Source organism: Rhinichthys klamathensis, unplaced genomic scaffold (assembly GCF_029890125.1).
Source record: "Rhinichthys klamathensis goyatoka isolate OS25496 unplaced genomic scaffold, OSU_Roscu_1.1 h1tg000717l_1, whole genome shotgun sequence".
NCBI classification, from domain to species: domain Eukaryota; kingdom Metazoa; phylum Chordata; class Actinopteri; order Cypriniformes; family Leuciscidae; genus Rhinichthys; species Rhinichthys klamathensis.
Genome location: NW_026607132.1, coordinates 72,976 through 100,781, shown reverse-complemented (window position 1 = coordinate 100,781; position 27,806 = coordinate 72,976). Strand labels below are relative to the sequence as shown.

The following is a 27,806-nucleotide window of genomic DNA, read 5'->3' as shown; positions in this document are numbered from 1 at the left end:
GATATTTGTAAAGCTCTTGAGACTGTGGTGACTGTGAGGCTAAACTGTCTGCTGTTACTGATGGAGCACCAGCAATGCAAGGAACACAATCTGCATTCGTTTCTTCATAAGACTGGTAACTGTCCAGTACTGCACTGCATAGTACATCAGGTTAGTAGGCTTATTTTTTATTTCATGGTAACTTAAATCAAATGTTATGTGACGTGACGTGATTAGTAATCAATTTTCTTTGTTACAGGAGGCCCTGTGTGCAAAGATTCAGCCATGTCATAAATGTAGTGATGAGTCACTAATCTTATTCAAGGAAATAGGGCACTTAAGGTGGGTTAGATCGTACCTATCTGACCGTTACCATTTTCATTTTGTTTAAATGGGTTAAAATCTAAGATGATGTCAGTAAATTGTGGAGTGCCGCAAGGATCTGTGTTCGGCCTTCTGCTATTCTCAGTTTATATGCTGCCACCTGGTAATATTATAAGAAAACATAGAATTAGTTTCCACTGTTATGCCGATGATACTCTTATTATTTTATACTTAATTATATATTTCATCAGGACCAGATTAAATCTCTAAATTATCCAAGTTTACAGAGTGTGTTAAGGATATAAAATATTGGATAACCTGTAATTTTCTTCTATTAAATTCAGATAAGACTGAGGTAGGCTACTACTTATTTGACCATTACTAGCTGTTGTCCTTCATCCTCAATAAACAAGCTACAATTAGTCCAAAATGCAGCCGCTAGAGTTCTTACTAGGTCAAGAAGATATGTAAGGAATAATGTACATCCAGCCGGTTGTTCTCTCAAAACAACCCCTGACAGGGTGATAATGAGTCTTCATCAGCCTGACGGGGAACAACCGGCTGGATGTACATTATCCCGCTTATTACACGGCTTCTTGCCACATAAGTAAATAATTAGACATGAAATATTGAGTTGAAAAATTTTATTAGGTGTTTAAACGCAAATCTTCCGTATCTTATAATCCAACAGTGAACAGAACAATAGTCACAAAATGGCCGCCGCTGTGTTTGTGTGAAAAAAGAGAGAGCGAGTCCACGATACTGGATGGCATAATTAAATAACTGTAAACAAAATATTGATTTGTCTGAGTTTTAATAATTTATTAGCTCACCAAATGCAAAACTTCCACGAAGAATAAACGTTCCTTGCAATGTATAGCCCTGCTGACTTCAGTGACCCGGATGAGCCTGTGTTTCTGCTTTGAGTGGTTGTTATCTGGGAATAATATACCGCTGGAGGGTGCGATTGACCAATCAGAATCAAGTATTTCACAGAGCCGTGTAATAAGATCATATAACACCAATTTTATCATCTCTACACTGGTTACCTATTAAGTTCTGTATCAGTTACAAAAGTATTGCTACTGACCTATAAGGCCCTAAATGGTCTAGCTCCTGTGTATTCAACTGATATTCTATCGCCCTACAATCCATCTCGCTCTTTAAGCTCACAAAACTCTGGGCTTTAGATAGTACCTAGAATATCTAAGTCCACTAAAGGAGGGAGAGCGTTTTCACATTGGGCTCCTAAACTCTGGAATGTTCCTGATAATGTTCGGGGCTCGACTCGCTCTCCCAGTTTAAATTTAGATTACAGACGCATCTCAAGCATTCACATGATTATTACCGTATACTCCAGTTATTTCAGATCAAGTGCACATGATTATTACCATATACTCCAGTTATATCAGATCAAATGCACATGATTATTACTGTATACTCCAGTTATATCAGATCAAATGCACATGATTATTACCGTATACTCCAGTTATATCAGATCAAGTGCACATGATTATTACCGTATACTCCAGTTGTATCAGATCAAATGCACATGATTATTACCGTATACTCCAGTTATATCAGATCAAGTGCACATGATTATTACCGTATACTCCAGTTGTATCAGATCAAATGCACATGATTATTACCGTATACTCCAGTTGTATCAGATCAAATGCACATGATTATTACCGTATACTCCAGTTATATCAGATCAAGTGCACATGATTATTACCGTATACTCCAGTTGTATCAGATCAAATGCACATGATTATTACCGTATACTCCAGTTGTATCAGATCAAATGCACATGATTATTACTGTATACTCCAGTTGTATCAGATCAAATGCACATGATTATTACCGTATACTCCAGTTATATCAGATCAAGTGCACATGATTATTACCGTATACTCCAGTTGTATCAGATCAAATGCACATGATTATTACCGTATACTCCAGTTGTATCAGATCAAATGCACATGATTATTACCGTATACTCCAGTTATATCAGATCAAATGCACATGATTATTACCGTATACTCCAGTCAGATCAAATGCACATGATTATTACCGTATACTCCAGTTATATCAGATCAAATGCACATGATTATTACCGTATACTCCAGTTGTATCACATCAAATGCACATGATTATTACCGTATACTCCAGTTATATCAGATCAAGTGCACATGATTATTACCGTATACTCCAGTTGTATCAGATCAAATGCACATGATTATTACCGTATACTCCAGTTATATCAGATCAAGTGCACATGATTATTACCGTATACTCCAGTTGTATCAGATCAAATGCACATGATTATTACCGTATACTCCAGTTGTATCAGATCAAATGCACATGATTATTACCGTATACTCCAGTTGTATCAGATCAAATGCACATGATTATTACCGTATACTCCAGTTATATCAGATCAAATGCACATGATTATTACCGTATACTCCAGTTGTATCAGATCAAATGCACATGATTATTACCGTATACTCCAGTTATATCAGATCAAATGCACATGATTATTACCGTATACTCCAGTTGTATCAGATCAAATGCACATGATTATTACCGTATACTCCAGTTATATCAGATCAAATGCACATGATTATTACCGTATACTCCAGTTATATCAGATCAAATGCACATGATTATTACCGTATACTCCAGTTATATCAGATCAAATGCACATGATTATCTTTTCTTAATGTGAGTCAGTGAGTGCAAGCAGTGAGCGAGGACCGGTGCACTCGTGACAACTTCTTCTCACCAGCAAAATTTATATTTGAACTGAGATTTGGATGCATACGGTCTGTCCATTCCTTTTTCTTATTTTCTTCTACAGCAGACGAGTGGAAACCCAAGCACAACATCGAAACAATTCATGCGGTTAATATATAATCTAAAAATAAGGCATTGCTGCTATTCTGATGTCAGCCATCGAGATGCCGATAGTGGAGGAGAATAGAAGTAAATTTCATTAAACGTTCAAATAAATCCCAAAGTAAAACAACCATGTGCTGAACAGCGAGACTTGGACGTTTAGTTGGTCGTGAACAAAATCAGCACAATGAAAAAGTGTATGAAATGCCAGATTAGGAGGTATGATTTATTCTCTCAGGAAGGGCTGCTGGTGGAATATCTCTCTTGTCTCAAAGTGGGAGCCTCCCTTCAGGAGCCGCAATTAATGACATGCGATTGTTTAAGCTGTGGCCTTTCCCATCCTCAGCACACAGAGAGGAAACAGGAAAAGGAACTCCAACTCCCTGTGCCTGAACAGAGAGAGGGGTGGAGACGCTGGAGGAAAAGAAAGGGAGAGTTCATTTGAGTCAGGATCGAGGGATGTGTGCGGACGGCAGTTTCTGACAGACACTCGGTCTCTGGGACTGAACGCTCTTCTCTGTGGATGTGCACGAACTGGTCGGCTGTGTCTCGCGGGGACCATGAGTCACATGTCCTCCGTCACGCTGTGTCTGATTGGCTGCTTGCTCACAGGTAACGCTGGGCTTCCTTCACTCTGTCTCTCTGGTTTCTGCTCTATGGGACTCCAGGGGTTTGTGGTTTGTCTGTATTTGTTGTATTGGTGGCTCTGATCATTAAGATGAAACAGATCCCATTTCACAATAGCCGAAACTTCTAATATCATGTTTTCAAAATATGAAAAATTATTTTGCACGAATATTACAGTACACTTTGCCGTAATGAAACTTGTAAATAACAGAAAGTTAGAGAGGTAATATTATGTTTAAATTCAGATTATTGATGTATTGTTTTGGTTAGTGAGATAGTTTAAACATTGACATTTTTATTTTGCCAAACTAGTAGACTAAAAAATTTTGTCTTTTAGTTTTTCATTGTTGAATTTCATTTCATTGTTGAGTGTGTAGGTGTGTGTGTGTGTGTGTGTTGTAACCACCTACAATAACTCTTTGGCTGTTTCTTGCACTACACATGACCCATGTCCAATTATAATAAACAATCTTTTGTGTTGAGTTTCTTTATAAGTTTCTCTATCATGATACTACGGAAATGGAAAGGGGACAGCAATGATTTAATACCTTTCTGGCTCCAGCTTAATTAAATAAATAAGAATAATGTAAGTTTAATGCAGTAATCCCCTTAGCCGTTGACCGGTTCATTCTGAGACTCTGACACCAGATCTTCCTCCACAACCCACTATTACACTGACAAATCTTCAAAATATTCCCATCACCAGTAATGTGAAGTAGTGCAAGAGAGTGAGCCTGACCGACACATGAGACATTTATGACGAACATACTTTGAAAATTGCTGAAAATTGCCCGATTTATGCAGTTTGTTTCAGCTGATTGTGGCAGAGAAAGAAGTAAAACGAAAATGATCAAATAGAATTTGAACTACACGCCATTGCTGCTCAATCCTTAAATATTACACAGTGATGAAGTGCAAGGCATATATATGTAGAATAAAGTCTTCACCTTTATTTATTTAGCTCTTTATACAATACAGATTGTTTCAAAGCAGCTTTACAGAGATAAAAAGGGAAATTATGGATTTCATGTGTTGTTCAGCTGAAGTCAGTTTAGTGTTTAGTCAGTTCTGTTGTACAGATCATCAGTTATTAAATTAGTTCATTTCTTCTATAAAGCAGTTCTGGAGAACACAGTGATGTCATTATCAGCTCAACTCTCGTACAGCAGCGTCAGTGCGTCCAGATCAATAACACTGTTGGATATTAAGTGTCCACAACTAATGAAGAGGCGACAGCAGCGCGAACACAAACATCAGTGACAGAATAGAGTAAAACCCTTGAGAAACCAGACTCTGCCGCTCAGTTCTCCTCTGGCCTGATAAACCAACATGATGTGGTTTAATTCCTGGCTGTATCACTAGTCAAATTGCAGATTTATGTCATTCAGAATATTTTTTCCAGTTCTCTCTGCGTGAAGATTGGTATACAGTACGCCAGCATGTGGTGGGGGAGTCGAAGCTGGCCATCGGGTCTGCGTAGAGGATAAAGTGATGTCAGATGTGAAGAGAGACGCGTACGTTCATGTTCCCTCACTAATCAGTAAAGCAGAACAATATTATCAAGCTAGTGTTGTACTACTACACTCAAAGATAAGAAAGAAGTCATTATTCATCTTGACAGCCTTGTTTGGCTGTTGGTTTAAAAGCCCAACACCCTTTACACTCACACATACTCACAGATTCTTTTCCCGCCCTAATTAGTTCCAGTCTTATTTATAGCCCATCAATCCAGATACAATATCTCAACTGCGCACACAGTGATTTAAGGTGTACAGTAACAGTTTTCAAATCCCTTCTCAAACAGAAATCGATTTCCAACACCATGAGTAACACCGTCACCAGTGCGTTTAGCTGACCTTGCCTTCTGTATGTCTGTAATGTTTTCAACTGTGAATATACAGTAAGTGTGAGAGAAGTGAGAAGGTTTCTCGAGAAACAGGAGCCCAGAGGAAGCTCCAATGAGGCCCGGTCGAGAAAGTGGAAAGTGTGTTTCTGTTTCTGAGTCTTACGTCAGCTGTATTTGTGTCTCTGTCATGGACCAGTAGTTTTATGGCTGTATTTCAAAGTGTTGTAACATACAGTGTTTTATGCGGTCAGAGTTGAATTGCTGAAGTGTTTGAGTCCTGGAGTGTTTCATAGGGCATCATAACACACAGAGAGATTATGCAACAGGAAGTTAGAGTCGGTTTGAGTCTCATAATGTCCATGCCACATAAAACAGGCACATGATCTCCATATTAATGGCATAATGAATTGTTTGCACATTCCCTGAAAAAAATGATTGAGAACTGTTGTTGATGTTGATTAGTTTGATTCAGAATCGCATCAGCTGTGCTACTAAATTAGAAAGAGTTTTATTGACGAAGGAAGATGGCGTCGTGGAGTATACACGTCTTTTGATGAGCTCCCGTAACATTAGTTCAAATATTCGGTCAATTTATATTTTTACTTAGTGAAATCATTCTTGCCAAAAAAGTGGACGAAATGTCAGCGCACATCGACGATCTGGAGATCTGGTGTAATTTGCGTCTCGGTTTGCCTGATGGGACGGAAGGGAGTGATCCGGTCCAGTTCTTTGAGAAGTGGCTTCCCGATTATTTAAAGATGGCAACGAAAGCAGGACGGATGAAGCTTGATCGTGCTCGTCGCTCTTTGGCAGCATTACCAGGTCCTAAGCAACGACCCAGGCCTTCATCATGAAGTCCCGTACCTTTACGGACGTGTGTTGAGCGCAGCTCGTCGTGTCGGCAGGGATCCCGAAGGAGCGCTGACACATGTCCGAGGATTTCATTCTTCAATGATTATTCTGCGATGGTGATGAAGAAACGTAAGGCGTTCGACGATGTCAAGAAGCGACTGCAGAAGATTGAGCTTGAGGATGCCCTGCTGTATCCTGCGACTCTGAGGTTGGCCATCACTGGGACAGGGAAGCGCTTCGCCCCGCCAGAGGATGGGAACTTGATGAAGTTTCGCGGGCAGTTGCGGTGCATGAACAGAGTAACTCGCTGAGTGAAGATTTATCATGTTGCTGAGAGCGTGCTGAGGTTTGGGTGTTCAGAGAAGATGGTGTTTCTTCAGTTGCCTGCAGAAGGGAAGAGTAAGAGTTGTTCTTCCTGCATGTTTGTTTACCATTAAAAATTTCAAACTGTATTAAAGAGAGAGACGGTCGCTATGTTATTATTGAAGGTGTGCTACAGGGTAAAACTATTCTCATACTGAACATGTACTGTACTATCTGACTTTGTTACAAAAGTGTTTCTAGACTTTTTATTTTCAGGTCAGCGGATTTAACAATTGTGGGTGGAGATTTGAATAGTGTAATGAATCCTCGTGTAGATAGGCACCCACACAGCTCTGCATCTCGAACTGTTCTGGGCTGCGTTTCCCAAAAGCTTCGTAAGCCTAAGTTGATCGTAGAGACCATTGGTGGCAATTGTTCTACGATCAACTTAAGCTTACGATGCTTTTGGGAAACCCAGCCCAGATCTCTGCAGAATATTTGTAAAGATCTTGGTTTTGTAGATGTCTGGAGAACTCTTCACCCTGCCGATAAGGAATATACATTTTTTTCTACCTCCTATCACTGTCAGTCGAGATTAGATTCTTTTTTATGCCAAAAACGGATCTGCATTTAGTACTATCTTGTAATATAGAGAGTATTTTACTGTCAGATCATGCCAGTGTCATTTTGGAGCTTCAATTTAGGAATACAGTGGACAGTTCTATACAGTGGAGATTTAATATTGCAACCCTTAAAGATTTCCTTAAAGACCCTTGCATTTACAGTTTACTTTTCTTCGGAATTTAAATCCTTTCTATCTATTAACTCTTTATCCACAGATAACTCATCTCTATTATGGAAAACCTGTACAAAGTACGTGGGAGGGCGGAGCTTGGCTAGCTAATTATCTCATTTACTTCATCTAAAAAACGTCAAAGAATGTTGAATCAAAGAGCCTTGGAGGATTAGTTATTGGTTATGGAAAAAATGTATAATAGATCTCCTTCTGCAGATTTATTAAAAGAGTTACAAGCAATTAGACTGTCGGCTCTAGACTGTCTCCTTACTGTGGATGCAGAGAAGAGAATAAGATACTCAAAACAAAGACTTTATGAGCATGGAGATAAACCTGGGAAATGTTTTAGCATATATAAAATAAAAAAAGTGCAGCATCTCAGTTTATTGCTACTATTGTTGACTCAGATGATAATATTTTCTATGATAATAAGTAGTTTTATATAAATGTATATTCTTCGGAGAAAACGGATGACCATCTCAAACAAACGGTTGACTTTTTTTTCTGAGATTAATATTTCAATAATTTCAGTTACACAAAAAGAATAGACAGGAGGTTACGGATGATATTAATGCTCTAAAGAACAGTAAATCCCCTTGGCCAGATGCGTTTAGCGGAGAGTTCTTTAAGGAGTTTCAAGAGTTGCTTGTAGACCCATTACTTAATATGTTTAACTATTAGTTTGTGATTAAAGAATTACCAAAGACCCTTAGAGAAGCTAATACCTCTCTTATTTTAAAGAAAGATATAAAAAAAGCCCTGATTTATGTTCTTCTTACAGGCCAATTGCATTACTGAATGTAGACCGGAAATTGCTTTCTAAAATTTTAGCAATGCGCCTTGAAAAAAATCTGCCTACGATAATTGGATTTATGCAGGGTAAGAATTGTTCTGATAATATTAGACGCCTTTTAAATGTTATGTATGCCTTTAAAGGGAAATCCATAGATGGGCTAGTGCTGTCTTTGGATGCGGAGAAGGCGTTTGACCGTGTGGAATGGTCCTATCTTTTCTTTGTTTTGGAAAATTTGGTTAAGGTGAAAATGTTGTGCAATGGATCAGAGTGCTGTATACGGACCCACGCTCTGCTGTATGGAGGAAAGGCTGTAGATCTGAGTATGTTCCTCTGCATAGAGGCGCCAGGCAGGGTTGCCCATCACCGTGTTTATTTGCGATTGCTATAGAACCTCTGGCTGAAGCAATCAGATCGGCAACATCTATTTCAGGCTTACAGATGGGACATTTACATCATTAGATTGCGCTTTATGCTGGTGATGTATTGCTTTTTTTTATCTGAGCCTAAGAGGTCAGGTCACGCTCTGATTGAGTTGATTAACTGGTTCAGTACCTTCTCTGGTTATAAAATTAATTTAGCTCAATCTGAAGCAATGCCTTTATGTACACTTATTTCCAAACCTGATATTGTGCCCTGTTTTCCTTAAGTGGTCACCTCTAGGTTTCATCTATTTAGGTATTTCAATCTCTACATCTTTGAAGCAAATGTATGAATCTAATTTTGTTCCTTTATTTGAGAAAATATGGCAGGATTTAGAACACTGGAATTCCTTGCCAGTATCTTTGCTAGATCGGATAGCACTTGTGAAAATTATTGTATTTCCCAAATTATTGTATTTCCCAAATTATTGTATCCTATTCGAATGGTTCCTATACTATTCTCAAATAAGGCATTAAAAGGCATGAATAGCTGGCTGTGGGTTAGTAATGATTCTTCCTCTAATTGTGTTACGATGTGGTTTTGTGTCCCGTCATGTTTAGTGGTTCCCTGTCTTGTCATTAGTTCTCCCAGGTGTTTCTTGTTATCCACGCCCCCTTGTTATCCTGTCTGCTCGTTTGTCTCTGATTATTTAAGCCCTGTGTTTCTGCCCTGTCTTTGTCAGTTATTGAATGCATTTTCGTACCACGAGTGTCTTGCCTGTTCTGAGTTTACCCAAGTCTGTATTATTAAAGTCTACTGCTGCATTTAGATCCGACTACCGCCTTTGCTTCCACGCAATTCGTGACAGAATAACTGACCACCCAGGATCTAGCAGTTACAGAAGAACTCACCGCATCGTGATCCAGCAGCAATGCCTTTCTGGAGTCCAGACGTCCAGATTCTCCGTCTCCGTCAAGAGAATTGCGCCATCGAGGGATATGTCGCAGAATTCCTTGAACTGGCACATCTCGCGCAAATGAGCACCCAGTGCTTGTTGATCTTCTTCCGCGGGGGATTATCGGAACCACTCCGGTCTCTGATGCCCGAACCTGATCCGCACGGGTCTTTAGAGTGGTATATCGACCTGGCCCTGTTGTGGAGCGGCTCTTCGTTTACCGTGGGCGTGGAGAAGCTGCGAGAGCCTGCACTTCACATCAGCCCGGTCGCGCCTGCGCTCCACAAGCCTGCAATTCACGTCTGCCCAGTCGAGCCCGCGCTTCACTTCAGCCCTGCCGAGACCGCGCTCCACAAGCCTGCAATTCACGTCTGTCCAGCCGAACCCGCGCTTCACGTGAGCCAAGTCGAGCCTGCTTTTCACGACATGCCTGAGCTTCTTCCCGCCGAGACCGACATGCCTGAGTTTCTGTCTTCCGAGCCCACGACTAACGTCTGCCCAGCCGAACCCGCGGTTCACGAGTCAAGTGAGTCAAGTCCCAAGTCAAGTGAGTCAAGTCCCGAGTCAAGTGAGTCAAGTCCCGAGTCAAGTGAGTCAAGTCCCGAGTCAAGTGAGTCAAGTCCCGAGTCAAGTGAGTCAAGTCCCGAGTCAAGTGAGTCAAGTCCCGAGTCAAGTCCCGAGTCAAGTCCCGAGTCAAGTCCCGAGTCAAGTGAGTCAAGTCCCGAGTCAAGTGAGTCAAGTCCCGAGTCAAGTGAGTCAAGTCCCGAGTCAAGTGAGTCAAGTCCCGAGTCAAGTGAGTCAAGTCCCGAGTCAAGTGAGTCAAGTCCCGAGTCAAGTGAGTCAAGTCCCGAGTCAAGTGAGTCAAGTCTCGAGTCATGTGAATCAAGTGAGTCAAGTGAGTCAAGTGCCAAGTCAAGTGAATCGAGTGAGTCAAGTGCCAAGTCAAGTGAATCAAGTGCCGTGTCAAGTGAATCAAGTGAATCGAGTGAGTCAAGTGCCAAGTCAAGTGAGTCAAGAGCCGAGTCAAGTGAGTCAAATGCCAAGACAAGTGAGTCAAGTGCCGAATCTAACCAAGTGAGTGAATCTAGCCAAGTGAGAGTATCAAGCCCAGTGACTCGCCGTCGCAGGATCCGGTGGGCGTTCCCAGACTCCTCGCCCTGCCGGCCCCGCCTCTGGGCCTCGCCCCGCCTCTGCGCCTCGCCCTGCCGGCCCCGCCTCTGCGCCTCGCCCTGCCGGCCCCGCCTCTGGGCCTCGCCCCGCCTCTGCGCCTCGCCCTGCCGGCCCCGCCTCTGCGCCTCGCCCTGCCTCTGCGCCTCGCCCTGCCGGCCCCGCCTCTGCGCCTCACCCTGCCGGCCCCGCCCTGCCGGCCCCGCCTCTGCGCCTGCCCTGCCGGCCCCGCCTGTGCGCCTCGCCCTGCCGGCCCCGCCTCTGCGCCACGCCCTGCCGGTCCCGTCTCTGCTCTTCGCCCTGCCAATCTCTCTCAAGCTCCATGAGACTGTCCCAGAGTCCGTTGCCAGCCCGGAGGTTGTCCCCCTTGGTTCTCCCAAGTATTTTTTTTGGGGGGGGGCAGTAGGAGGTCCCACGAGAGGGTCATGGAGGCAGCGCTGACATGGACCTTGTCGGCGCTATCTCCTCCTGAGCCTCCTATGCCCTGGTCCCCTGCCAAGCGTGCCCCGCCCTGGCTGCCATCACGTCCTGCTCCGCCCTGGTCTTCGCCTCGTCCTGCTCCGCCCTGGCCTTCGCCTCGTCCTGCTCCGCCCTGGTCACCGGCCCAGTCTGGTCCGCCCACGCTCTGCGGCCCAGGCCCGCCTTGCCTGGGTCCAGGTCCCGTTCCCCTGCATGGGCCTGGCCCCCCATCCCTCCCCCAAGACCGCCCTCCTGGACTTTTTTGTTTGTTTTATTGGGCTTCAGGAGCCGCCCATAGGGAGGGGGCTATGTTACGATGTGGTTTTGTGTCCTGTCATGTTTAGTGGTTCCCTGTCTTGTCATTAGTTCTCCCAGGTGTTTCTTGTTATCCACGCCCCCTTGTTATCCTGTCTGCTCGTTTGTCTTTGATTATTTAAGCCCTGTGTTTCTGCCCTGTCTTTGTCAGTTATTGAATGCATTTACGTACCACGAGTGTCTTGCCTGTTCTGAGTTTACCCAAGTCTGTATTATTAAAGTCTACTGCTGCATTTAGATCTGACTACCGCCTTTGCTTCCACGCAATTCGTGACAAATTGGTTAGATATTGAATCCTCCTTTTCACAATTTCCTTTAAGAGATCTTCTTTTTTGTTAGGAGTTTTCAAAAAAATAAAATGAATTTATGATAATCCAATTATAGTTAACACTCTGAAGGCATGGAGATCGGTCTGTAGGCTTGAAGGTAGATCTAAATTGACTTCTTTCTTTACCCCAATATTTAATGAATGATGGTTTTAAACGTTGGTGTAACTTGGGACTTATTAGGCTTGGGGATATTTTTTCAGACAGTAAATTAATTTCATTTATGGACTTAACTCAGAAGTATCAGTTGTTCAAACAAGATTTTTTTCGTTTCCTCCAATTGAGACATTATATTACTAATAACACAACACTTGTTAGGAATTGTGAAATATCTTCAATTCAGAGGTTATTTTTATCATCAGGAAAAATGTCTCTGGGTTGGTTTTAAAACTAGTATTAAACTAGAGTATTAAAACTAAATGGGAAAGAAGAGTTAGCTATTGACATTGATGATGAAACATGGGATGGCATTTGGTTTTATGCTAAGAAAATATCTGTTTGTACACGTTCAAGAGAAATACATTTTAAAATCATACATAGACTCCATATTTTCCCAAACCGCAGACATTTTTTAACCCCTCTCTATCGTCTATGTGTTTAAATTGTAAAACTGAAATAGGTACTTTAACACATTGGGCCCTATTTTAACGATCTGAAACGCAAGCATCAAGCGCGAAGCACACGTAACTTTGTGGGCGGGTCTTGGGCGCTGTTGCTATTTTACCGGCGGGATAAATTACTCTTGCGCCGACGCAAGTTTAAAAGGGGTTGGTCTGAAATAGCTTCATTATTCATAGGTGTGGTTTGGGCGTAACGTGAAATAAACCAATCAGAGCGTCATCTCACATTCCCTTTAAGAGCAGGTGCGCATGTTGCATGGCGGATTGCTATTATAACGGTGGATTTACCAGGCGCGCGCCAGGAGCGGTTCACAGCCGAGGAGAGCGGCGTTCTTGTCAGGGCAGTGAAAGACAGAGAAGTGCCGTTGTATGGGGATGGGAGATTTTTTTTTTTGGTTCTTGACGGACAAACTAATTTGTCAGATGTCCTTATATATGTGTCTTGCCACTATTGGGCAGGTCTGATCCGTCATTACTACAGTTAGCCTGAAACATTTGGGTAAATGTGTAAGCTAGATTTAGGCCTACATTTTTTTTACATCTTCATGGACACCACAATGATTTCCCTCATGTGTTAACATTTTTCCTTGTTATGATGTATGATTTGCAAAAATAAAAACTGCTGCATCTGTGTTGATGAGAGAATCAAATTGTATGCGCGTTGTGCACCCGCTACATTATGGCCAAGCATGCGCGCTTAAAATAGCATTATGAACAACGCGCAATGCACCACTGACTTTAGACTAGGTTTTTTCTGGTCAGTGGCGCAATTGTTTTCTGGAACTGCAAAATAGCACTAGGGAATGTTTGCGCCGAAACACGCCTCCTTTTTGCGCCGACCCGCCCAGGGAGCGCAAGTTCATTTCCTAGTTTACCAACGTGCGTCTGTGGAGGGAAAAGCCCGCTTTGCGCGGGTGCAAAATATGAATGATACATGCGTCAGTGTACAAAGTAATTTGCGCCGGGTGCAAGATAGGGCCCATTGTCTGTGGTCATGTAACAGACTGCAACGGTATTGGTGTTTGGTTCTGGGGGAAATGGAAAAGATCTTCAATATTCAGTTGGATTTTGACCCAGTGTCACTGGTGTAGGGTATACCTAATGGACGCATTGTTTCATGTGCTAATAAGAAATTGTACAATATTCTATCCTTTGCTGCCAGAAATGTTTTTTATTTAATTGGATCAGTGATAAATCTCCATCTCTTAAAGGGTGGCAGAAGGTCATTTTTGAGTTGATTCCCCTGGAGCGTCTTACCTATGCATTACATCAAAAAAAATGCCAGTTTTATAAAGTCTGGACCCCATATCTTTACTATTTGGAAATCCATCTTTGCCCTATTAAATTACAAGGAATTTTGTAATTGTATAACTCCCTGGACATTGAACCTTTGTCCTCTTCTGCATCTTTTTGAAATATGTTATTGTTTTGTTTTTATTCTCTAACCTGTTTTATTATGGCATAGGCCTGGTTTATATATAAATCGGAGCTATTGCTTTTCCTTTATTTTATTTTATTTTATTGAATTGTAATTTTATTTTTATTGAATTTGTTAGCGATGTCTTGTTATATTTGTATTATAATTAAAAATTCAATAAATATATATATATATTTATAGACAAAGAATTACAGCAGGAGATCACTGTAGATTTGAAAATCATGCTTTTCCCCATAATTGTTGAATTACGGAAGCTACACCAGTTACTTTTTTGCCAAGAGATTTCTTATTTCTTATTTTTATAAACGTATCAGACAGAGAGAAACAGGCATAGAAGGAAAAGGCTACAGGTGAGGAGGTCGTCATTCCAGATTCCTCTCTTATTCGTTTCTCTATCCTCTCACCCCATCATGCCAGCTGTAATGGTTTCTCCTCCCTCACCCCCACATCTCTCTATGCTTCTCTGAGTCGGTACAGTAAGGATTAAGCTTATATACACCACTCTGGAACTTTGTAAGGTAGAAAAACATGTTGCTTATGTTTAAAAATGGAACGTATACCTCATGCTTACACATTTCCATTTTAAGAAACTATTTCTCAGTGTATACATTTGTGGTACATTCGCATCAGTTGAAACATTCCTTTCCTTGTAAAGAACATACCAATTGTACACATTTAATGTATCATCATCATTGGAACATCTCTGCTCAGTGAACGTTGCTTTGCACATATACCTTTAATATATATAACTCTCCCACCTCCCCTCCTTGTCTAAAATATGATCCTTAAACACGTGTCCATGCAATCTATAGTCGAACTCATGCATTTAAAACTTCATAAGAAAATGCAACTGATTATGAAAACTAATAAAGAATAATAATACAGATACATAATATTAAATAATGAAATTATATTAAAAGATGAAATTTTAGTCCTCATTCACATTTACAGAATAAAACAAATACAATAATATGAGGAGTAAATGTACAGAGATTAGTTAATATGCAGGGATATGCAGACAAACAAACTGAAACGTAACATGAAGGGGTTTGCAAAGGTGACATACAGTATATTTGACAGTACACATACTATAGCAGTCAGCAGACCTCATTCATGAGTTTTCCTTTCAGATCAAATATTAATCATTCCTGTCCTGTTTCTGCAGGCAGCGCTCTTGACATCTCAGACGTGTCTCTGATCAATCCAGACCCGGTGGTGTCTTCGGCGAACCTGCCGTCACTCCTGTGTGTGAGCAGTGACTGGACCGGTTCTGGCGGCTCCAGTTCGCTGAGTTTGGGCCACGAGTATCCTGATGTGGACGCTCATGTTTTGAGCACTGAACCGGACCGAAGCCGCCACTCTGCCGCTAAAGTCACGTGGATTTCCCGCAATCACACATTTGGAGCTTTTTACTGCCAAGTCAAAAACTCGAACGGGAGTAAAATCTACACCTACAAGATGCTCTATGAAGGTAGTAAATCTTTTTTGAAAGGAAATCCTTGTTTGTAACGGCACTGGCCAGGATAAAGACATACACTGCTCTTGTAAACTGATCATATGTCGTTTTTTTAACTATTTCCTTTTTCTTCAGCTGACTTTTACCCTGAATCTCTGACAATCACTGTTAACAAAGGTGAAGACGTTAAACTCTCTTTCACGACAAAGAAATATTTACAAGAGGACATAGTCATCTATAAAAACGGTAGGAACTCATGAACAAACATCTGTGCATTGTTTTATTGTGACGTTCCTTGAGAAATTACATTTACATTTAATCATTTAGCAGATGTTTTTATCCAAAGTTACTTACAAATGAGGAGAGCAATAAAAGCAATCAAACCAACAATAGTGCAACAATATGCAAGTGTTGTGACGAGTCCCAGTTAGTCCAGTAACCTTTATTTCTATAGTGCTTTTTACAATACAGATTGTTTCAAAGCAGCTTTACAGAGATAACAGGAAACAGGACAGCACAGGACACGTAGCAAGCTTTAAAAAATGTTTTAGTAGATATATTGAATAGTAAGTGTTAGTCTTAATAGGTCAAATGTTGACAAAAAGATGCATCTGTGAGTGAGTGAGCGAGTGTGTGAGTGAGTGAGTGAGTGAGTGAGTGAGTGAGTCAGTGAGTGAGTGAGTGAGTGTGAGAGTGAGTGAGTGAGTCAGTGAGTGAGTGAGTGAGTGAGTGAGTGAGTGAGCGAGTGTGTGAGTGAGTGAGTGAGTGAGTCAGTGAGTGAGTGAGTGAGTGTGAGAGTGAGTGAGTGAGTGAGTGAGTGTGAGAGTGAGTCAGTGAGTGAGTGTGTGAGTCAGTGAGTCAGTGAGTCAGTGAGTGAGTGAGTGAGTGAGTCAGTGAGTGAGTGAGTGAGTCAGTGAGTGAGTGAGTGAGTCAGTGAGTGAGTGAGTGAGTGTGAGAGTGAGTGAGTGAGTGAGTGTGAGAGTGAGTGAGTGAGTGTGAGAGTGAGTGTGTGAGTGAGTGAGTCAGTGAGTGAGTGAGTGAGTCAGTGAGTCAGTGAGTGAGTGAGTGAGTGAGTCAGTGAGTGAGTGAGTGTGAGAGTGAGTGAGTGAGTGAGTGAGTGTGAGAGTGAGTGAGTGAGTCAGTGAGTGAGTGTGTGAGTGAGTGAGTGAGTGAGTGAGTGAGTGAGTCAGTGAGTGAGTGAGTGAGTGAGTCAGTGAGTGTGTGAGTGAGTGAGTCAGTGAGTGAGTGAGTGAGTCAGTGAGTGAGTGAGTGTGTGAGTGAGTGAGTGTGAGAGTGAGTGTGTGAGTGAGTCAGTGAGTGAGTGAGTGTGGGAGTGAGTGAGTGAGTGAGTCAGTGAGTGAGTGTGAGAGTGAGTGTGAGAGTGAGTGAGTGAGTGAGTGAGTGAGTGAGTGAGTGAGTGAGTGAGTGAGAGAGTGAGTCAGTGAGTCAGTGAGTGAGTGAGTGAGTGAGTGAGTGAGTGAGTGAGTGAGTGAGTGAGTGAGTGTGAGAGTGAGTGAGTGAGTGAGTGAGTGAGTGAGTGAGTGAGTGAGTGAGTGAGTGAGTGAGTGAGTGTGAGAGTGAGTGAGTGAGTGAGTCAGTCAGTGAGCGAGTGAGTGAGTCAGTCAGTCAGTGAGTGAGTGAGTGAGTGAGAGAGTGAGTGAGTGAGTCAGTGAGTGAGTGTGAGAGTGAGTGAGTGAGTGAGTCAGTCAGTGAGTGAGTGAGTGAGTGAGTCAGTGAGTGAGTCAGTGAGTCAGTGAGTGAGTGAGTGTGGGAGTGAGTGAGTGAGTGAGTCAGTGAGTGAGTGTGAGAGTGAGTGTGAGAGTGTGAGAGTGAGTGAGTGAGTGAGTGAGTGAGTGAGTGAGAGAGTGAGTCAGTGAGTGAGTGAGTGAGTGAGTGAGTGAGTGAGTGAGTGAGTGAGTGAGTGAGTGAGTGAGTGAGTGAGTGAGTGAGTGAGTGAGTGAGTGAGTGTGAGAGTGAGTGAGTGAGTGAGTGTGAGAGTGAGTGAGTGAGTGAGTGAGTGAGTCAGTCAGTGAGCGAGTGAGTGAGTCAGTCAGTCAGTGAGTGAGTGAGTGAGTGAGAGAGTGAGTGAGTGAGTCAGTGAGTGAGTGTGAGAGTGAGTGAGTGAGTGAGTGAGTCAGTCAGTGAGTGAGTGAGTGAGTGAGTGAGTGAGTGAGTCAGTGAGTGAGTGAGTGAGTGAGTGAGTGAGTGAGTGAGTGAGTGAGTGAGTGAGTGAGTGAGTGAGTGAGTGAGTGAGTGAGTGAGTGAGTGAGTGAGTGAGTGAGTGAGTGAGTGAGTGAGTGAGTGAGTGTGAGAGTGAGTGAGTGAGTGAGTGAGTGAGTCAGTCAGTGAGCGAGTGAGTGAGTGAGTGAGTGAGTCAGTGAGTCAGTGAGTGAGTGAGTGAGTGAGTCAGTGAGTGAGTGAGTGAGTGTGAGAGTGAGTGAGTGAGTGAGTGAGTGTGAGAGTGAGTGAGTGAGTCAGTGAGTGAGTGTGTGAGTGAGTGAGTGAGTGAGTGAGTCAGTGAGTGAGTGAGTGAGTGAGTCAGTGAGTGTGTGAGTGAGTGAGTCAGTGAGTGAGTGAGTGAGTCAGTGAGTGAGTGAGTGTGTGAGTGAGTGAGTGTGAGAGTGAGTGTGTGAGTGAGTCAGTGAGTGAGTGAGTGTGGGAGTGAGTGAGTGAGTGAGTCAGTGACTGAGTGTGAGAGTGAGTGAGTGAGTGAGTGAGTGAGTGAGTGAGTGAGTGAGTGAGTGAGTGAGTGAGTGAGAGAGTGAGTCAGTGAGTGAGTGAGTGAGTGAGTGAGTGAGTGAGTGAGTGAGTGAGTGAGTGAGTGTGAGAGTGAGTGAGTGAGTGAGTGTGAGAGTGAGTGAGTGAGTGAGTGAGTCAGTCAGTGAGCGAGTGAGTGAGTCAGTCAGTCAGTGAGTGAGTGAGTGAGTGAGAGAGTGAGTGAGTGAGTCAGTGAGTGAGTGTGAGAGTGAGTGAGTGAGTGAGTCAGTCAGTGAGTGAGTGAGTGAGTGAGTCAGTGAGTGAGTCAGTGAGTCAGTAAGTGAGTCAGTGAGTGAGTCAGTGAGTGAGTGTGAGTCAGTGAGTCAGTGAGTCAGTGAGTGAGTGTGAGTGAGTGAGTCATTGAGTGAGTGAGTGAGTCAGTGAGTGAGTGAGTCAGTGAGTCAGTGAGTCAGTGAGTGAGTGAGTGAGTCAGTGAGTGAGTCAGTGAGTGAGTCAGTGAGTGAGTCAGTGAGTGAGTGAGTGAGTGAGTGAGTCAGTGAGTGAGTCAGTGAGTCAGTGAGGGAGTGAGTCAGTGAGTGAGTCAGTGAGTGAGTCAGTGAGTGAGTCAGTGAGTGTGAGAGTGAGTGAGTCAGTGAGTGAGTCAGTCAGAGAGTGAGTGAGTCAGTGAGTCAGTGAGTAAGTGTGAGTGAGTGAGTCATTGAGTGAGTGAGTGAGTGAGTGAGTGAGTGAGTCAGTGAGTCAGTGAGTGAGTGAGTCAGTGAGTGAGTCAGTGAGTCAGTGAGTGAGTGAGTGAGTGAGTGAGTGAGTGAGTCAGTGAGTCAGTGAGTGAGTGAGTGAGTGAGTGAGTGAATCAGTGAGTGAGTGAGTGTGAGAGTGTGTGAGTGTGAGAGTGAGTGAGTGAGTGAGTGAGTGAGTGAGTGAGTCAGTGAGTGAGTGAGTGAGTGAGTGAGTCAGTGAGTCAGTGAGTGAGTGAGTGAGTGAGTGAGTGAGTGAGTGAGTCAGTGAGTCAGTGAGTCAGTGAGTGAGTGAGTGAGTGAGTGAGTGAGTCATTGAGTGAGTCAGTGAGTGACTGTGAGAGTGAGTGAGTGTGAGAGTGAGTGAGTCAGTGAGTGAGTGAGTGAGTGAGTGAGTCAGTGAGTGAGTGAGTGAGTGAGTGATTGAGTCAGTGAGTGAGTGAGTGAGTGAGTGAGTGAGTCAGTCAGTGAGTGAGTGAGTGAATCAGTGAGTGAGTGAGTGAGTGAGTCAGTGAGTGAGTGAGTGTGTGAGTGTGAGAGTGAGTGAGTGAGTGAGTGAGTGAGTCAGTGAGTGAGTGAGTGAGTGAGTGAGTGAGTGAGTGAGTGAGTGAGTGAGTGAGTCAGTGAGTCAGTGAGTGAGTGAGTGAGTGAGTGAGTCATTGAGTGAGTGAGTGAGTCAGTGAGTGACTGTGAGAGTGAGTGAGTGTGAGAGTGAGTGAGTCAGTGAGTGAGTGAGTGATTGAGTCAGTGAGTGAGTGAGTGAGTGAGTGAGTGAGTGAGTGAGTGAGTGAGTCAGTGAGTGAGTCAGTGAGTGAGTCAGTGAGTGAGTGTGAGAGTGAGTCAGTGAGTGAGTGAGTGAGTGAGTGAGTGAGTGAGTGAGTGAGTAAGTGAGTGATTGGGTCAGTGAGTGAGTGAGTGAGTGAGTGAGTTAGTCAGTGAGTGAGTGAGTGAGTCAGTGAGTGAGTCAGTGAGTCAGTGAGTGAGTGAGTGAGTGAGTGAGTGAGTGAGTGAGTGAGTCAGTGAGTCAGTGAGTGAGTGAGTGAGTGAGTGAGTCAGTGAGTCAGTGAGTGAGTGAGTGAGTGAGTGAGTCAGTCAGTGAGTGAGTCAGTGAGTGAGTCAGTGAGTGAGTCAGTGAGTGAGTGTGAGAGTGAGTCAGTGAGTGAGTGAGTGAGTGAGTGAGTGAGTGAGTGAGTAAGTGAGTGATTGGGTCAGTGAGTGAGTGAGTGAGTGAGTGAGTTAGTCAGTGAGTGAGTGAGTGAGTCAGTGAGTGAGTCAGTGAGTCAGTGAGTGAGTGAGTGAGTGAGTGAGTGAGTGAGTGAGTGAGTCAGTGAGTCAGTGAGTGAGTGAGTGAGTGAGTGAGTCAGTGAGTCAGTGAGTGAGTGAGTGAGTGAGTGAGTCAGTCAGTGAGTCAGTGAGTCAGTGAGTGAGTCAGTCAGTGAGTGAGTGAGTGAGTGAGTGAGTCAGTGAGTCAGTGAGTGAGTCAGTGAGTGAGTCAGTGAGTGAGTGAGTGAGTGAGTGAGTGAGTCAGTGAGTCAGTGAGTGAGTGAGTGAGTGAGTCAGTGAGTGAGTCAGTGAGTGAGTCAGTGAGTGAGTGAGTGAGTCAGTGAGTGAGTCAGTGAGTGAGTCAGTGAGTGAGTCAGTGAGTGAGTCAGTGAGTGAGTCAGTGAGTGAGTCAGTGAGTCAGTGAGTGAGTGAGTGAGTCAGTGAGTCAGTGAGTCAGTCAGTGAGTGAGTGAGTGAGTGAGTCTGAGTGAGTGAGTGAGTGAGTGCAGGTACAACTGAAGAAGAAAGGGTTTGAAGGAGAGGGGAGAGGATCGAGCAGACAGGTTGTAGGTGATTGGAAAGGATGAGTTTGAAGACTTCTGCCTCTGAGAGAGGAGAGAAGGAGGGGAGAGTGTGTGTGTTTGCTGTTAAGATGTGTGTGTCAGTTTGTGGTCTGAAAAATCTGCAGAGGATGGTTGTTTTATTAATGAAGAATGTGGCAGCAGTCGTCAGTGATTAGGGTTGATGGAGGAGGAGGGTTAAGATGAGAGAAGGTTTTGAAAAGCATGTTTTTGTGGTTCTAGCTGTTGTTTTTTTGTTTGTTTTTCAGGAAATTTTGAACACTCATCACCCAAAGAAGACATTATGGACATAATTCATTTCCCAATAACCAACACAAAAGCAAGTCATGCTGGATTATATTCCATCCGTTACATTTCTAAAGCTAAGTTCAGCTCAGCAATAACCCGACTGATTGTCAGGAGTAAGTCCTTCAGTTCATGCTTTCTTACCTAACGCCACAATAATTGAACACACTCTCTAATGGTGCAAAAAGTACACACTTGACATTTAAATTACAAGCGATGACTGTGAAATATTTGAGATTGAATGTGTCATGATCATAAAGATTCATAATACTGCTCCTCACTGTAAGTTGCACTGTAAAATGTCTTTATTGGCGAATCCATTGGGTTAAGTGTTTCTTTAGGAGTTTGTGGGAGGAGCCCTAATACATTTGTCTGGACACGCCAGCACAATTAGGTTGCTTTAAACCATTTGCTGAATGTGTAGAAAAGGATCATGTTCATATTATCTTCCCCTGTCAATTGAAGTTCCTGTTACATCCCAGCAGTATGTACGCTTATGTTGTGTAACGGTCAGTTGTTATGCTAACAGGTTGTAAGGCCGGTTTATGGGGCGTGAATTGTGCGAAACCGTGTCTGCCCTGCGCTAATGGAGGCGTGTGTCACGACGGGACGGGAGAATGCATCTGCCCTCCAGGCTTTCACGGACCCACCTGTCAAACCGGTAACACTCATATTCTTTGCCAATATACTCAGAGAGGACCCGTTTATTACAAGGGATGTATTTAGTTCTAATGTTAACATGATCGTTCTATGAATCAGACCCTATTTCGACAGGTTTTTATGGCTAGGTTCTCAAATGTGGGTTAGGGTTAGGTATGTGTTCTCTTCTGTGGAGTGTGTGTCGAGAGCATGAGGATGAAGTGTATGGTTGTGTGTTCTCTCATGAGGATGAAGTGTGGGTTTGTGTGTTCTCTCGTGTCAGTGTGTGGCGAGGGCCGCTTTGGCCCCACCTGTAAGGAGCGTTGTGTGTTCTTTTGTGTGTGAGTGTGTGTGTGTGTGTGTGTGTGTGTGTATCTGTGTGTGTGTGTGTGTGTGTGTGTGTTCTCTCGTGTCAGTATGTGGCGAGGGCCGCTTTGGCCCCAGCTGTAAGGAGTGTTGTGTGTTCTCTTGTGTGTGTGTGTATCTGTGTGTGTGTGTGTGTTAGTGTGTGTGTTCTCTCGTGTCAGTGTGTGGCGAGGGCCGCTTTGGCCCCAGCTGTAAGGAGCGTTGTGTTGTGTCTGTGTGTGTGTGTGTGTTAGTGTGTGTGTTCTCTCGTGTCAGTATGTGGCGAGGGCCGCTTTGGCCCCAGCTGTAAGGAGCGTTGTGTGTTCTCTCATATGTGTGTGTGTGTGTGTTCTCTTGTGTCAGTGAGTGGCGACGGTTGCTTTGGCCCCAGCTGTAAGGAGCGTTGTGTGTTCTCTCATGTGTGTGTGTGTGTGTGTGTGTGTTCTCTTGTGTCAGTGTGTGGCGAGGGCCGCTTTGGCCCCAGCTGTAAGGAGCGTTGTGTGTTCTCTCATGTGTGTATGTGTGTGTGTGTGTGTTCTCGTGTCAGTGTGTGGCGAGGGCCGCTTTGGCCCCAGCTGTAAGGAGCGTTGTGTGTTCTCTCATGTGTGTGTGTGTGTGTGTGTTCTCGTGTCAGTGTGTGGCGAGGGCCGCTTTGGCCCCAGCTGTAAGGAGCGTTGTGTGTTCTCTCATGTGTGTGTGTGTGTGTGTTCTCGTGTCAGTGTGTGGCGAGGGCCGCTTTGGCCCCAGCTGTAAGGAGCGTTGTGTGTTCTCTCATGTGTGTGTGTGTGTGTGTGTTCTCTCATGTGTGTGTGTGTTCTCGTGTCAGTGTGTGGCGAGGGCCGCTTTGGCCCCAGCTGTAAGGAGCGTTGTGTGTTCTCTCATGTGTGTGTGTGTGTGTGTGTTCTCTCATGTGTGTGTGTGTTCTCGTGTCAGTGTGTGGCGAGGGCCGCTTTGGCCCCAGCTGTAAGGAGCGTTGTGTGTTCTCTCATGTGTGTGTGTGTGTGTGTGTTTTCTCGTTTCAGTGTGTGGCGAGGGCCGCTTTGGCCCCAGCTGTAAGGAGCGTTGTGTGTTCTCTCATGTGTGTGTGTGTGTGTGTTCTCGTTTCAGTGTGTGGTGAGGGCCGCTTTGGCCCCAGCTGTAAGGAGCGTTGTGTGTTCTCTCATGTGTGTGTGTGTGTGTGTTCTCGTGTCAGTGTGTGGCGAGGGCCGCTTTGGCCCCAGCTGTAAGGAGTGTCGTGTGTTCTCTCATGTGTGTGTGTGTGTGTGTGTGTTCTCGTGTCAGTGTGTGGCGAGGGCCGCTTTGGCCCCAGCTGTAAGGAGCGTTGTGTGTTCTCTCATGTGTGTGTGTGTGTGTGTGTGTGTGTTCTCTCATGTGTGTGTGTGTTCTCGTGTCAGTGTGTGGCGAGGGCCGCTTTGGCCCCAGCTGTAAGGAGCGTTGTGTGTTCTCTCATGTGTGTGTGTGTTCTCTCATGTGTGTGTGTGTTCTCGTGTCAGTATGTGGCGAGGGCCGCTTTGGCCCCAGCTGTAAGGAGCGTTGTGTGTTCTCTCATGTGTGTGTGTGTGTGTGTGTGTGTGTTCTCGTGTCAGTGTGTGGCGAGGGCCGCTTTGGCCCCAGCTGTAAGGAGTGTCGTGTGTTCTCTCGTGTGTGTGTGTGTGTGTGTTCTCGTGTCAGTGTGTGGCGAGGGCCGCTTTGGCCCCAGCTGTAAGGAGTGTCGTGTGTTCTCTCATGTGTGTGTGTGTGTGTTCTCGTGTCAGTGTGTGGCGAGGGCCGCTTTGGCCCCAGCTGTAAGGAGTGTCGTGTGTTCTCTCATGTGTGTGTGTGTGTGTTCTCGTGTCAGTGTGTGGCGAGGGCCGCTTTGGCCCCAGCTGTAAGGAGCGTTGTGTAGACGGCCTCTGCCGATCGCTGGTCTTCTGTCTCAGGGACCCGTACGGCTGCTCCTGTGCGTCTGGATGGAAGGGCCTGAACTGCAGCGAGGGTGAGTTTAACACACACCAGATGTGTTCTACATTCATTATGTAGTTTTGTTTAATATCCCTCATTTTACTGGCTAAATGGTGTTAAAGCTGCAGTCGGCAAGTCTGGCAGATTCAGGGGACTTAGCCAATATGTTGAATGTTTGCAACTCTCATGCCCCTCCCCCACTACCACAAGCCCCTCCCATCGAGTTAGTGCTCGTCAGTGCGTGTATATGTAACGTGCGCGAGTGGGGGGGGGGGGGGTTCTGTGGCGTGTGTACGAACTGTGATTGACAGTCAGATCTCACACAGCCCTGCGGTGATTGGACCGGTGGATTTTTGCAAAAAAAAAAAAAAAAGGCTCCAAGTAGCGCCAAGAAGCGCCTCTAGGCTGATTTATGTTGTTCTGGTTTCAGTGAATATGATCAAAAAATCTTGCCGACTGCAGCTTTAATAATGGCAGTACTGTGAACTAGTTTTGTTGAAGATGTTCTGAAGTGAAATGCTATGTGCAATGAAAATAAACACAGTTCAAATATATATATTTTCTTTTGTAATTTTAATGAAATAAAATGTGAATTGTATTTCATTACAACCTTAATCTGTTAAGAAGTGATATTTTTGTATTATTATGATGACTAAAATATATGTCAGATATATTGAGGACACGTCTTCTGATTTCAGCCTGTCCGTCTGGTTATTACGGCGCCGACTGTAAACAGAAATGTGTGTGTGAACGGGGCGAATGCAATCGCTTCAGAGGGTGTGTGTGTCCAGGCAGGCACGGAGCTCGCTGTGAGAGACAAGGTGAAAATCATTTCAATTCAAAGCGAGCGAAACTGTCCTGTGTTTCTGAGAGATTCCCGGCCTCAATCCATGTCTGCATGTGGTTTCTTCGAAAGACATGAGACCTGTGATCGCGAGCAGTCTGAGAGACATCGAGCTCAACTCAGGCGCCACAAACACGATCAACTGCTCTGCGTCAGGCCAGCCCGCTCCGTTACACGGGGAAATAACCCTGGTCAAACCCGACAAATCCAAGCTCTATGTGAGTTGGATCGCAGTGACATCATCATTACTCTGTTTCAGCATGAGTTTATCTCCTCTAATCTCTGAGAAATCTGATAGTCTCTTGTTTTTCTCAGGCAGTGGACACACAGACAGAAAACGATCAAACAACGTCCACATTCAGGGTGGAGAAAACCACTTTATCTGCCGCCGGCCGCTGGTTGTGTCAGGTGAAAACCAAAAACTTTCAGGAGGAGAAGGACTTTATAGTGAATGTCAAAGGTGAGATTCTTCAACCTTCTCCATTTCTTTCCCAGCAATTATAACATAAGTGTTTCAAACGCCAAAATGTGGCATGGCTTTGAAGTTAGCAATGTCCATTATTAATAGTAATTATTTAATGTGGCAGGCAGCCATAATACTTTATAAAAGTAAGTTCAAGTTGAGGTTTATTGTCATTCCACTACATGTGGGAACATACAGTGGGACGAAATGTCGTGCCTCACAGGACCACGGTGCTACATAAGTACAAACATACAAAAATGTAACAGACATAAACATTGTTTGTCAAGCAACTGGTTGGGGAACAGTACAGTAGTGCATGAAAATATAATATAATAATAGCTGTTTTTTATACACGCAGCAGTGTGTGTAAAGTGTCTAGTGCATAGTTTGTAAAGTGTCTTAGTATGTTTCAGGAGGTAGGGGTTTGCATGGGGTTTCAGCGGGTGTAGTTTGAGTTCAGGGCCCTCACGGCCTGGGGGAAAAAGCTGTTGAGCAATCTGGCGGAGCGGGCTCTGATGCTCCGAAACCGTCTTCCTGATGGTAGGAGCTGGAAGAGACTGTGGGAGGGATGGGTGGAGTCCTTAACGATACTGTTGGTTTTGCTGGAGCATCGTGTAAGGAAAATGTCCAGGATGGAAGGGAGAGGGGCACCGATGATCTTTGCAGCTGTGTTCACTGTCCGCTGGAGGGTCTTGCGGTCAGCAGCACTGCAGTTCCCGTACCAAACAGTGATGCAGCTAGTCAGCACACTCTCAATGTTGCCCCTGTAGAATGTGGCGAGAATAGGTGGAGGGAGGCTTGCTCTTTTCAGCCGGCGGAGAAAGTGTAGGCGCTGTTGTGCCTTTTTGGAGAGTGACATGGTGTTGGTGGTCCAGGTGAGATCCTCTGTGATATGCACCCCCAGAAATTTAGTGCTGCTGACTCTCTCCACAGTCGAGCTGTCGATGGTCAATGGGGGGTGGTCAACCGAGTTTCTCCTGAAGTCTATCACGACCTCCTTTGTCTTTCCCATATTGAGGGACAGATTGTTAGTGCCACACCATTCAGCCAGCTGTGCCACTTCCTCTCTGTAGGGCGTTTCATCATTGTTGCTGATGAGACCTACCACTGTTGTGTCATCAGCAAACTTGATTATGTGGTTGGAGCTGAACTTGGCATTACAGTCGTGGGTCAGCAGTGTGAAGAGCAGCGGGCTGAGCACACAGCCTTGTGGGGAACCTGTGCTAAGTGTGGTAGTGCTCGAGGTGTTGTGGCCGACACGGACTGACTGAGGTCTTCCGGTAAGAAAGTCCAGGATCCAATTACAAAGGGAATTGTTGAGGCCCAGCAGGTTTAGTTTATTTATGAGCTGTTGTGGAATAATTGTGTTGAATGCCGAGCTGAAGTCAATGAACAGCATTCTAACATAGGAGTCTTTATTTTCTAGGTGGGTTAGAGCCAGGTGGAGGGTGGAGGAAATTCCATCGTCCGTAGAGCGGTTGGGACGGTATGCAACAATATGTTGTCAAAACAGTCTCCCCAAGAAAAGATTGCTGGGTTTTCTTTTACAGTTCGCATGTAAAACATAAAAAATACTAAACCGAGAAAGGGGATTAGGTTATGATAATAAGTCTATGATGTGATAAGTATGTGTGCTTTCACAGTGGTGTTAAAAATGGCTCTGACTGGCTTAGAACCTGAGCGATTGGACGGACAGAAATCAGTGTTTTCCTAAGGCTTCTCTTCATGCGAATACTGTAAAACACAAATGCTCTGACGTTCATGTAAATCTGTTCCTGCTCCGGTTCCACCGTGTCTGAGATGCTGTTAACATACACAAACAGTCACATCGAGCATTAACTGCACAATGTGCAAATACAATATTTTCATGGCATTTAGACTGATTGTGATTAAAATAATGTTTGCCGTCTCTGTCCCACAATAAAAAGTCTTTGTAAACACACTTTGTCATGGTAAATGTGACTTCTGGGTCCTTCATTATGTTAAGATGGCTCAGCTATCAGTGCCCTATGTTAGTATTTCTGTGAATTGGTAAATAAATGGATTGCAGCCCGGATCCTGGGACTGGATCTGCGATCTGATAACCAGTGACCTCTAATGTAGAACGTGTGTGCAGTCTAAAGCAGGAGATCACTGGCATAAAACAAGCAATATCAAGAGAGAAGCGAATATATTTATTTTACTTTTGCAATAGTTCATGCATTAATTTCCAGAACAAGCCATCTAACAGGCCGTTTCACATGTTAATCATAAGTCTTGTCTTGTGTCAGTTCCACCGCAGGCTCAGAATCGGCCCGTCCTGAACGGCAGCGGTCCACATCACCTGATTCTGCAGGTCGATAAGGATCCCTTCACGGGAGATGGACCAGTCACCTCGGTCAAGGTCGTCTACCGGCGGGCCAGCGCATCCACATGGAGAAGCGTTGAGGGTAACGGAGCTTAATGTGCTCGGAGTTTCTCAATGTGTGTGTTTT

The 27,806-nt window shown here is 44.3% G+C and overlaps 1 protein-coding gene across 1 annotated transcript in view; it reads left to right on the top strand.

Annotated features, from left to right (window-relative positions):
- The first annotated feature begins 3,443 nt into the window (after nucleotides 1-3,443).
- tek (TEK tyrosine kinase, endothelial) overlaps nucleotides 3,444-27,806 on the top strand; it is a 47,025-nt gene continuing 22,662 nt past the window's right edge. Inside the window, exons 1-10 of the mRNA XM_056242255.1 lie at nucleotides 3,444-3,816; nucleotides 15,230-15,535; nucleotides 15,656-15,766; nucleotides 21,064-21,216; nucleotides 21,630-21,761; nucleotides 23,922-24,059; nucleotides 24,724-24,846; nucleotides 24,942-25,087; nucleotides 25,185-25,329; nucleotides 27,603-27,761. Of these exons, the coding sequence (XP_056098230.1) occupies nucleotides 3,765-3,816; nucleotides 15,230-15,535; nucleotides 15,656-15,766; nucleotides 21,064-21,216; nucleotides 21,630-21,761; nucleotides 23,922-24,059; nucleotides 24,724-24,846; nucleotides 24,942-25,087; nucleotides 25,185-25,329; nucleotides 27,603-27,761 (1,465 nt within the window). The 5' untranslated portion in view covers nucleotides 3,444-3,764. The remainder of the gene's footprint in view (nucleotides 3,817-15,229; nucleotides 15,536-15,655; nucleotides 15,767-21,063; nucleotides 21,217-21,629; nucleotides 21,762-23,921; nucleotides 24,060-24,723; nucleotides 24,847-24,941; nucleotides 25,088-25,184; nucleotides 25,330-27,602; nucleotides 27,762-27,806) is intronic.